The sequence below is a fragment of the Camarhynchus parvulus genome, chromosome 4, assembly GCF_901933205.1.
Source record: "Camarhynchus parvulus chromosome 4, STF_HiC, whole genome shotgun sequence".
Classification (NCBI taxonomy): domain Eukaryota; kingdom Metazoa; phylum Chordata; class Aves; order Passeriformes; family Thraupidae; genus Camarhynchus; species Camarhynchus parvulus.
In genome coordinates this window covers 7,333,335-7,345,858 of record NC_044574.1, presented here as the reverse complement: position 1 = coordinate 7,345,858, position 12,524 = coordinate 7,333,335, and the positions used below count along the sequence as shown (strand labels likewise).

Below are 12,524 nucleotides of genomic sequence, written 5' to 3'. Positions count from 1 at the left end.
CCAAGAATTTATTCTATCCTTCACAGAAAAAACATTGCCGCTTGTACAGCTTTTGTACAGCTTGAGCAGTAAGGCAAGGAGATACATTCTTTTACTAAAATAAGCTAAGCAAAGATGGAAAGAGGATTTACAGCATATGATAAGGCAGACTGGAAGCTTCAGAATCTGGGTTTCTTTTCAATCCTACAGGCAAAAATCACTACAGCTATACATAATTAAGCAAAGAATGTAAAGACACTTTACATGTTTATTTTTGCTTCCTAGCCTATTAAGGAAAGGGCTGGAAAAACAAATACCATTTTAAACCCCACCACCCTCCAGAAACAGTAGGCTAAGTACCACATACATAGCTTAATTATAAAATTTATCTACAAACAGAAACCAACTTCCTACTGGAACACCACTCTTCCTAAACTAGATTTGCATATCAATTAATGGCACAGAAATGAGATAGCAGTATAGCAGAATATGAAATAACAAAGTTGAAGTTAACAGACAACCTTGCCAGCTAGCTGAAAATATGAATCTGCAGATGAAAATAGGCATTTTATATTGATGTGGCATTATACTGCAATAATGACCTTATTTTGATTGTATTTATTCTAATAAGCCTATACTGATGAGTTTTATTCATATGCAACAAAAAACCCCATAACATCTGGTTTGTATCTTCAACCCAAACTGTTTTTCAGATCATTATGGAGCCAGAAGATATCAAGAAAAAAGTCCACAATAGAATCCCCTCTACCTCATATTTACTTTGGCACAAACACTTCTTTTTTTGACTGTCAGCTTTTATTTTAATCTTAGTCACATTCTGGTTTACTTTCCCGAGCAGCATTACTTTTCTTTAAAGGCATATTACAAATATTTAATGTTTGGAATGTATTTCTTTTATTGCCATAACTTTATGCTGTATAAATGCATTATGCCCAAAGTTATTCCTTACTTGAGGAAGTTCTTAACTCTGATATTTAAAATTTCCCTATAATTTTTTACATCCAGCATTGCTTTCCATTCTGTTTGCTCCCTAGTTTATAATCATGGGTTTTAAGCACTTAGCTTCTATTACAAGATTTTATAGCCTATCATTCCTATGGAGGTAATTAATTTAGAAAATAGCCTAAAATTTGTCACAGACCATCAAGAACTACTAGAATTGTACACTATGGCACACAGTTAATCTTTGCCAATAGCACACAGCAGACAGTTTGCTCAAACATTGGGATGATGTAATGGTTTCCCTTTGGTCACTGAAGCAGAATCCTTTCTGACCTGCTTCACCCATGAAGCACCTTGGCAGTTCTGCAGGTCTCTCACATTCAGGAGCCACACAAGAAACTTCAATCAGGCAGGCTGAGACTTGCTCCCAAGACTGGTCTAACAGCTACTGGAAAGTGTTTAATTGGGATCCCCAAGCTACAACTGAACTGAAAAAGCTGCTTCCTTCAGCCTTCCCAAAGAGCAGCAAAGGCACCTCAGCCATTTACCCCACAATCAGAGGAACAGAATCACAGAATGGTTGAGGTTCAGATCTCTGGAACTTGAGCAGTCTCCCTGCTCAAAGCAGGGTCACCTCTAACAGGTTACTTGGGAATCTTTCCCATTCCAGTCTTATTTTGAGCATCTCCAAGTACAGGGAGACTCCACAGGTCCTTGTGTCTGCTGGGGAGCCCAGAACTGGGTACAGCACTCCACTGGGTCTAACCAGTGGTGAGTAGAGGAGCTGGATGACCTCCCTTCTGCTGCTGCTGCTTATCCCAGTGCAACCCAGAGTGCTGTTCAACTGTCTTTGCCACAAGAGAACATCACTGGGCCATGCTTAACTTGTCCACAAGCCTCACCTCTGGCTGCTGGACAAGCTGAACAATAACAGTCCTTTTTTCAGGTTCTTACTTAGGGTATAATGTCTACCCAGTGGTAACAAAATCAAGACAAGAGTGGTGGTGAGGACATTAATCAAAATGCCAGGTGAGACCACAGTAAACAAAGATTACTTGAGATGAGAGAATAACGTAGTATTTTGTAATCTCTAGAGCAAAGTTAGATTAGTAAGCCCTAAAGAACATTTCAATGTTCACATCCTTTAGCAAGAAAGGAACAAAAAGAAACAAAGCTGCTGTCTTATTAAACCAACAAAACCACAAATTCTGTGTAACAAACCAGTCCCAGTACCATACTCTGTAAAAGCTGTTCACAAAGATTGCCATACAGTTAGACCAAGTGCAAAGCAGGCAAACTGAGGGAAGCCTTATCTTCATTAAGCCAAAACAAACCACAACACTGACTAAAATGCATAATTTGAGCGAACCAGAACAAAAAAGGCCTCAGTGCATTCAACATGCAACTATGTTCTGTGTTATTACTCTGATGTTATGCAAATTAAAGAGTTAGGCTTGCAGGCAGAAGGTAAATCATCTTGTTTAAAACTTGCTTTTCAACACAAAATTTTCTATTCAACAAACAAAATGAAAAGATTCAAGTATGATGCTTTCACCACAGGGTCTTGCAGTATGTCACAAAGACTTCCACACTCATGTCCAAACCAAAGCTGAGCATTACTTAATCAGGCATAACAGAGCTTGCTAGGAAAGTGAAAATATTTCCATAGTGCTTTTTCAGCAGACCTAGTAGGTGCAGTAACATGATGATTCAGCAGAGATGAGCTCCTGCTCAAAACAGAGGGAAACATCTACCAGAAGTGGGAGAGCTGCTGACCAGTCAAGCTGCAGTTATCCCAGCTAATTGCCTTGGGTATTTCTGACTCACATGCACGGGCTACTAATAATGAGGCACAACAGTCTCTTCAGTTGATTTTTTTCAGGACTATTTCCTATTAATACTTTGTAACCCACTTCCCCTCTCACTTCTATTCAGCCTCTACATGCTATTTCCTATTTGGCATTTACTGAAATGCTGCTGGCTGAACAGGATTAGACAGTAAAGCAGCCAAGGAATACGAGACACATGACAAATAGGTCCCTGTTACATGACAAAGAACAAGTACATATGCTCTAATTTGACATCAGTAAAAAAAATATCTTTTTTCCCCCAACAAAGTGAGAGAGATGTGTTCAACTACTCCACCTAAGAAAGGCAAAGTACATAAGTTATGTAATAGAATTCAACTTTCGGCATCTTTATAAGATTTTAACTAGAATAATTGCATACCTTCTGGAATCAGGAATATCAAAACAAGATTCAAGGATCACTCAGGATCAAATAGCAAAGGCTACCTAAAATCTGCAAAACATGATTTCTCTAGACAAAAAGCAAATTATTAAAAAATCAGTTTTCATGTCCTCGTGGTTGTCAGAGACACAATCAGGATTCACTGGTCTGCACAAAATAGCTACACCAAAGTATACAAACTGCAAACACTTCATAATCCACTGTCAGCCCAAGCAAAACCAAGTAGCTAACCAGTGAAAAGGAAAGCAACAATCACAAAATGGTGAATCAAGCAAACCAGCAAAATGTTCTTAGGATCATGCAAGATATAATGGCTACTAAAAAACCCAAATTGCATCAATTTTTTTTTTCCCAAGTAAAAGCCAGCCTTCCTCTCAGTGCATTAAACAGCAGGATGATACAATAGAACAGTTGTTCCTGCAATCAGCAAATGCTGTTCTGCTCAGTCTGGTCACCTACACGTATCAGCTGAGTGGGCCTAGACAGATGGGAAGCTCCACCACCTGCTTAATCAGCAGCCTAAAGGCCTCTAACAAGAAATTTTGTATGACATTTGAGAATTAATCTGAGTTGTAACAGGGAAAGGTGTTTATCTAAAAGCATTTAATTTGTGACTAAAAATGATGCCTTCAATTTTGACTTACTTAATACATTAAAACACAATTTATACCAAGTAAGGAGAACAAGCTCAAGCCCAAAAAGATTAAAGGATAAACATTAGCCAGGAAGGCACACCAATACATAAAAATAACTGCCATGAGGTTAAGCAGCTTGTTCTCATTTTCCAACTTCCTTTTTACTACCATTTTGTGAGTAAGCTAGTCCACAGTGGCACCCACCTCGATGCCACTTTGTCTGGCCAGTTTCACAGCTGTGTTGTAGTAGCCACAGCGCAGGAGATGTTCCACCATCATGCGATCCATGCGCTTCTTCTTCCACATGTTGGCAGCAGCCGGCTGGTCACTGCTGTGCTCCTTCAGGTGCTCAATCCTGCGCTTGCACAGCTTGGCACTCTCATCTTCAGCCTGGATGGACTCCACGGCCTGAAAAGGAAAAGCCAACAGTAAGAGCTGCATGTTTTCAACTTCCTTTTAAAGCCAAACACAGTAATTGTTTGTAAGCATTCTTTATATGTTATATAGCTACTCCCAGTGGTGTTTCTTTTGTTTAGAAATATTTCCTATGGCAGTGCATAAGCTTCTGCATGGCTGGTCCAGTTCTGAGATATTCTTGCACAGAAGTAAGTTTTGATCTATTTGACACTATGAATATATACATTTTTCTGCTTAATTTGCAGTTCATCCAAAACCAGAAATGTATCAACTATGGCAGCAATTGCTGTAATAGCCTGCAAAGAGCTTTGTGAAGGTTCGCAGTCATCTGATCCAAACAGTTGAAAAGCAAAATTTCCACCTCTAACCTATGCATGGCTTCTTCCTCCAGCAGCTGTCCTGCTGGATTAGTTCTACTCAGGAGTGATGCAGAGTATACCCACATTACTTCTAATACACTGGAGCCATTTTAATCAGTCATGCAATAATGGAAATTATACAAATGGTTGGCCTCTTGGCACCTGTAATTCAAGGATCTAAAAGCAGTTTTTCAAAATCATCAGTTTTGTTAAACTGGTATTATTTTATATATAACTCTGCTACTGTGGGAACGTGCATCCCTTGTTAAGGAGCTTTACTTAGGAAAACACATTTGTCCAGAGGAACTAGATGGATGATTTTAAACCAACATATTGGCATACCCAGCAAAAAAAATACCCACCAATCCCTCAAGGTATTGCCACAATATTTTTAATTAAAACCAAAACACTCAGCTCAGTTGCTTTCCTTCAACCTTAGAGCCATCATTCCAAGCCAGCTGACTCAGTACACAGCATGTGACAACTCTGGGCCAGGTCAGGCTACAGAACTCCAGAAAGCTGGCAGAACTTTAATGTGCCTGCTAAGGTAAAGGCAAACCAGCAGAGGATGGTTAGTACCTTTCCCATCTGCAATATATCACTGCTGATGCAACTGCAAGTTAGATTGCCCTGTGGTGACTTTAAACTTGCTGGCTTGTGTTTGAATGACTGCACAGCTCTGGCAGCTGGAAGAACCTGGTAGGCTTTTGGCAGCCCACTCTGCACTCCATGCTGACACAGAGACCTTTCCAGAACTCAAACTGTAGTATCATACACGGTACAGCTCCAGCTCTGGAAGCACAGGTTGGCTCTAATTGCATTTACCATGCCTGCCCATAGACAGACTTCCTCTGGAAGGATCAGTATTTGAACAGCAAAGTGAAATGAGAGAAAACTTGCAAGGAAAGCTCACCGAGCTTATTCCCCTCTTCCCCCCAATTAAGCCTGACTCTGATCTGGCCCTTGATACCAAATTCAAGTATCTGAAACACTAGTCACTATACAAGAGTCTCTTAACATCCATGTAAACATCTGTAGCACAAGTTATTTTTATTACTGAAGTTGGGAGTTACTTGTGCTGCTGACTTTAGCTTTATTTTGTAACAGAATTTGGTGACAAGTATTTTGTTTGAGTTATAAACTGGGTCTCTTCCTATTCAGCAGGCAAATACTAACTCAAGACAAAACACCCTTTCACTTTTTAGATATCTGCAGTATTATCAGATGTGAAGGCAACCTTGAGAAATATTCTCAATACAACTAAGAACTCGAGGCAGCCAGGCTCAAAGGTTAGACCCCTTCTGCTTCCACAAGGCTCTTCTTATATGGCTTTGTATCTGGATCTATACAGCTCTTGCTTGTTTCTTGATCCTTCTAGTATGTTTAGAAAGGCTGCAGATTCTTTTCAAAACCCTCTGAAGCAAGTCTATCTGGACTTACCCTGCTGGATATTAACAGAACTTGAGGGAACAAGCATATTAAACAGGATACAAAAGGGAGAACACAAAGGCCTAGGTTTCCCTATGATCATTTTCAGAACCTAAGAAACCTGCTGTGTTTTAAAGCTCTCTTTTAAGAGTGACTAAGGTGTTAAAGAAAGGAACCATCCAATTCTATTATGGCCATCTCAGCAGTTCATGAGATCCTTGTCTAAACACAGGAGGCAACAGAGATCCCACATGGGGCTGAAGGCCCTAAAGAAAACAATAATTTTGCTCGGGGCAGAGATTATGGAGAAGACAGTTGGGAGTTGAGGGTTTGGAGCAGAAACAAGACCTTTGTATTTCAGAGGACTTTTACTGTTAAATAATTTTTTGGCCTTTTGTTCTTTCTGAGTAGCTATAAGATTCCCCAGAGTCTTTCAGGCAGTCAAAAACAAATGAGCAATTAAACTAAAATGGAGCTTTGCACCCAAAACACTCAGCAATGCCTTCAGACACACCCCCACAGTCAGCAAAGCTTTAACAAGTAAATAACTTTTACTCCTCCACATCATTACTACCCACCTACCAGCAACATACAACACCTCTGTCAGAAATAGCTCCTATTTTTCTGTAAGTAACAGAGAAGTGAAGAACACATATCCTTTAAGACCTCTTTAAGTCTCACAAGCCAAGGATGAAAAGAGCAATTAATTTATCAAGCCTTCTGCAGAACAGCTTTTCAACACCTAGCTAAGTTGTTCAAGCAGAAAACCCCAAATCAACACATATGACAGCGTTATTTTCATGTTGCAAACCTCCAAGGTATTTTGATGCTTCACATAATACTGTCACAAGATCTATATCTGTTGGTTATTTCATTTAAGTTTCAATGAAATGACTCTGCTTTTATGTTTCATCTATTTATTTTTGGAGACGCACTGCTCTCAAGTCAGGCGACAGAGCTATTTCCATTTTTCTGCAAGACTTGTTTCAAGTAAGTGCTCTGATGACTCTAGGGATGAGTAATATTCCCATCCAAAATAAGGATGGCTTATACTTTTTCTGAGAACATATACATCTTTTTCTAAGAAAGATGTGGTAAAGGCATGAAAGGCTGGATGTATTTTGTTCAAGTTTAACAGCTAGAAGCAGGTTATCCTGCCAAATTTTGTTTAAAAGGCTCTTAATGTTCCCTGGGAATCTTTCAAATTGCAAGTTGAGTGTTTATAAAAAATTCTCAAGTAACAATCCAGGCCAACTTGCACTTTCTTCTGCAGAGAAGTCTCAACATTGCATACAACTATTCCTGCACTGGGAATTTCCCATTTTTCAGCTTCATCTTCTACCTGTTTTGCTATTCCAGTATTAAATTTATTCAATTACACAAACCTTTCCATCAGACAAGCAGGAATTGATTTAAATCAACTCATTTTGCTACTATTTCTTTTCTGTTAGTAAAGAAAGTCCTTTTCAGGATGACAAATATCTATTAATTTTACCTCTCAACAGAAGTTTGTTATACTTCGACAAGGACCACCAAATCGTGTTTCCGAAGCACAGTGAAGCAAAGTTTCACAGTGCATTCCAAGGCTTTTAAAGATTCAGTAATGCCTGGTGTCTTGAAAAGAAAATCCAAGCAAACAGCACAGCACTGAAGGTGGAACAGCACCCACCTTGCGTTTCAGAACGCTGAGTTTTTCAACAACTCCATCCAGGAGACTGACAACAGAGTCCACAGCGGGACAACTGCTGAGCGTCTTCTCCAGCTCCGCCACCACCATGGTCACGTGGCTGGTCTCCCGATCTATGTTCTTCTGGGCAGCTCGAAATCGTTTGTTCAGTGTTTCATATGGCACCTGGAGCAGAAATAGCAAGTCATTAGGATTTCTGTATTTAAAAAGTCAGCTCCTCTAGAGCTTAGAAAGACTGATGATTTCATCTGATGCAGCCCAAAGAGAACATTGGTTCCAGGGGACTGGAGGTCATTGACTGAACTTGAGTTCCCATATTAAAACCCTCATTTAAGTTCTCTCAGCAAGGAGCTCACACTTCAAAAATTATGAAAAAACAACAGGAAAAATGCTGCATTTTCTTGTCTGATACCAGGTTCCCCTATCCTGCTTTGGCTGTAGGAAGCACTGATGGAAACAATCCAGGGACAACAGAATATAAAGACAAATTTGTACAAAAGGAAAGCTACAAATTAAACCACAACTAAGAGATCACCCTTCAGACCCTGACTTTCTAATTTTACATTTCTTCTCTTCACTAATTCATAAAAAAGAGAAAGTTACCTTTGAGAGAAAGCATGTATAATGCATATTGGCTACTGAAAAATTTATACATAGTACACCAACAGTTATTCAGGAAATCCAACAAGTCTCCTACATACCTCTACCCATGAAAGACTACTTTTTAGGAAGTAATACTAAAAAGTAGTATATACTTTGTACATACAAGGACTATGAGGAATGCCAAGAGAAACCCTGTGTAAATCTTCTTTAAGTGATAAAAACGTACAATGTACTAAACTGTACAAATGTACTAAACCGGTTAATTTCCTCTAATGCTCCATTCCTGAGTTAAGAGATTTGCCAGTCTTGGAGGTCTCCTGTCCTACTTGTCCCACACCTTTGTGGAACAGTCAAATCAAAACTGCTACTGATGGCCATTAGGGACACGTGGATGGGAGCTCTCTACAGCCTGGAGAATGATTTGGGGAAAGCTTACAGGAAGTGTTAAGCTTCCACTAAACTTCCACTACAGTGGCAGCAAAAGCAATTTAGACAGGAAGTTCTATTACTTCACAAAACCAGGAATTTTAAAAAACGTTTTAGTGCTATACACTTAATTCAGCCATATCTTTAACCTTTAAAAAGTCCATGAGTTCTTTCAGATAGTTATGATAATCTTGATTGCTTTTCCATTAATCAAAGGCATAATTTAGATAGCAATCAGATTATCCATGTTAAAGGTAAAACAGGAAGCACAAATCAGTGCTCTGTTTGGTACATATCATGTATATGTTTGATTACAAATCTTTCAAGCATATAACTTTTAATCAATTATATCAAGGGCTCAGTTTTCCTCCTTCTAATTATCTGCATGCAAGGAAGTATCCCCAGAGGCCACACCCCTTCTGGGCTCTATCAGCAGAGAGGTTCCTACAGCACCACTGCAATTCCCCATCAGAGAACAGTTTGGTTCAGAGGAAGGCAGATGAGCCAAAGCATTTGCTTTCCAAGACTTTGCATTACCTACAAGAGGTTGTGCTTCTTTCTAGCAGTAATAAAAGACAAGGATAATCCTGATAAGATATGAAAGGGCTCCTCTTGTCAAGACTGAAATGATCTATTTAATGGTTCCTGGGATCTCAACTAAGACCTAAACAAATGACAGGACAAGACTCTACCACAGAAGGCACCAAGCCAAAACAATTATTTTCCTTATACATTTTGCCCTAAAATCCCAGCAGTACACCCACCCAAAACTCAAGCCACATAAACCATGACAAATAATAGGCTTCAACAGCTTCTCAGCTGCCTATGTAACAACATTCCATCTCCAACCCTCTTTTCTTTTTTCCATTTACACAAAAAATATGAAACATTGTAGAGACCCACAGATAAAATGGATGTTCTAGGAGGCCATTATTTTGACATCTCATGTTTCTGAACATGGAAACTTACTTCCAACTCTAAGACCTGATGCCAGACAGCATTAAGACAACTTCTTCCCTTCTTTTTGCCCCACTGCATCTTTCTTACTGTTCACCAAAAAATATTTCTGCAAGTATTTTGCTAATCAGCTTTCCATGTCACACTGAAAATCTGCATCAATAAAGACTTTCATAAGCTAGTATTAATTTGAGGTACCTTTTTTAGTACAGAAAGTGCTTTTGTTAAATTTTGAGCAGTCAGCTGGACACAGATCTAGTCAGTTGGGAAAAAAGTCTGTGTTTAATCTCCCTTTTGCCTAGTTCCTTATCTGCACTCAAGAGCAGTAACAGCACCCATTTCCTGCGCTGTCTCTTCAGCATGCAGAGTTCTGGCACAGTTTGTGTTCATATGACATTTAGAACAATTGAACTTTCAATTTCAGCTGGTAACACTATATATCATTTAGAATGTCTAGGTGCAATAGGTCTTCTCTTATCTTTTTTTTCCCCTAGCATAAAAACAATCTGAGTGTCTTCTGTGGAAGAGACTGAGTTGAAATGTTTCCACTATATACTCTGAAAGTAAATAAAAGTAAACATATTGAGAAACATAATTTAGTGTGTCATAACAAGGGAAATTAAAGGTACAATGAAATTATTTGCATAACTGGAGCTGACAGTAAATACACTTTACCAGAGATTTTCGTAATTTGCACAGGCAGTTCTTATTATAGAGCCAGCAGTTTTCATGAGAATATTTGTGAATCATATCTAGGTACAGATTTTACACTTACTTTACAGAGAAAGAGTCTGTGAATGCCAAAATTTAGAACTACATTCCTTACAAAGCAGGATTTTATCTTGAATTTGCATCTTGATCTGCTGGTTCTTTTACTACTCCTACAGCTCCAAAGTGCCAGAAGACCCAGCTCCCCAGCACTGGCTTGCTTTACTGCAGAACTCTTCACAAGTTACAGGCACTGTACCAACAGGAGCATTTCTTTCCACCCATAATGAAAGTTTATGAAAGGAGAACATATAAAAAAGTGTTCTGGACAATGCAATTTTAAACATTTTTAATTATAGTTCACTTGATTTTCAGGTACCATTGTTAGAACACAGTGAACACCAACGTTTTCAAACTAAGACACAGAGGCAAGATTTATATCTCATTAATTGCCAAAAACCTATTAGAGACTTGGAATCTTTCCTGCCAGTACCATTCTGTGACCAAACCTGGATTAAACTGTCATTATTTAGAGAAAAGAGTAACCTACAGAACTCAGCCTAGGGAAGCATTACCTTAAGGAAAAAAAGAATAAATCAGCTACTAGAAAAATTGAAATAAAGCAGCAAGTACTGACCAGAATGTGTTCTGTATAAGCACAATACCAACTTGTCCTACTCGTTAGAGCTTGAAAAGCCACACCCAGTTGGCTCATACGGTGAGCATACAAGAGGATACAAAGGAGAGTTGTAAAATATTATTGGGCAGCACATTTAAATCCAGTGGCACTAAATAGATTCTGCTTCTTTTGTTCATCAGCTTCCACAGCTGCAGACACATTATTCAACCTAAGCATGTACTAAACCAGGTCAAACTTAAACTAGTGAAAAGGAATTTGACTGAAGTTAGATCAACGTACACAAGGGGTAAAATTCCAGTAACACAAGTTTTCCAAGATCAGAATTTTGTTGTGATGTGAAGGAAAGTCTGCTTGGCTGGAGGCTTCTGCAACTGTAGCGTGACTGTTTCCAGGCGCTAAACACCAACAAAAAAAGCAGAGACAACTGATTAACCTGATCCAAATATTTTCTTCATTTCAGGAATTACTTCACACTATTTTCAGAAGGCCAAAAAAGTGGTGTGCTGTCCCAGAACATGCTCCAACAACCTCTAGCTGTAGAGACAAGACTTAGATGAGGATTGTTCTGGGTATACAAGCTTGAACTGGTGGTAGAGGAGGAAGCACTGCCAGGAGAGCTGCACGTTGATCACTCAGCTGAGAGCAAGGAGGAGAAAACTGCAGAGCTAAGGATGTCAGGGGGAGTTTTTAAATGTACACTTGGGAACTCAACTGTGAAGTTTACTACCTGGCCTTCAGCCCAAACACAATCCTCTTCCTGCCCATGAATGCAAATCAGGTACCAAAGCAAGGCAGAGGTCTCAAATAATGAAGTGGCTAAAACTATTCAAATTGGGCAACTGTAGGCAATCTTTCTTTTCATAAGCCATATAAAATGTAACTTGAAATACCCTTAAGCTGAGTGAATTTAAATATATTTTCATAAAAATAAAATTTTCAGCAAGCCATTCACTTACTAAGTGATTCTATTTTCTTGAGTTTTTTGAAAACACATTAAAAATAGAAAAAAAGCCAGCCAGTATTAAATGCTTGCATATGTTGTAACCTGATGTTTTGCAAACTGTACACACTTCTCAAGTGTTAATTATCAGTCTGCAAATAAATATTTAAAGAAATATAAATAATTTTAAGCCAACTGCATACAGGAGTACATCAAAACAAGTGTGAGCAGCTGGTGAAGGGAGGCAATCTTCCCCCTCTACTCTGCTCTTCTGAAGCCCCACCTGCAATGCTGCACCCAGCTCAACACAAGAAGGATCTGATCCTGCTGGAGCAAGTCCAGAGAAGGCCACAAAGGTGATCAGAGGGCTGGAGCCCCTTTGCTGTGGGGACAGGCTCAGAGAGCTGGGGGTGTCCTGCTTGGAGAACAGAAGGCTCTGGGAAGACCTTATGGCACCTTCCAGTACCTAATGGGGCTACAAGAGAGCTGGAGAGGGACTTTTCACAAGGGCATGGAGTGACAGCACAAAGGG

At 39.3% G+C, this 12,524-nt stretch overlaps 1 protein-coding gene across 5 annotated transcripts in view; it reads right to left on the bottom strand.

Annotated features, from left to right (window-relative positions):
• The window catches only part of MAEA (macrophage erythroblast attacher), a 49,241-nt gene that overhangs the window by 23,634 nt on the left and 13,083 nt on the right, over nt 1-12,524 (bottom strand). For all 5 annotated transcript variants that reach the window (XM_030947172.1, XM_030947171.1, XM_030947174.1 and 2 more), the window contains 2 exons: nt 7,701-7,883; nt 4,032-4,235 (listed from right to left, as the gene is read on the bottom strand). In XM_030947172.1, the coding sequence (XP_030803032.1) occupies nt 4,032-4,235; nt 7,701-7,808 (312 nt within the window). In that variant the 5' untranslated portion in view covers nt 7,809-7,883. The remainder of the gene's footprint in view (nt 1-4,031; nt 4,236-7,700; nt 7,884-12,524) is intronic.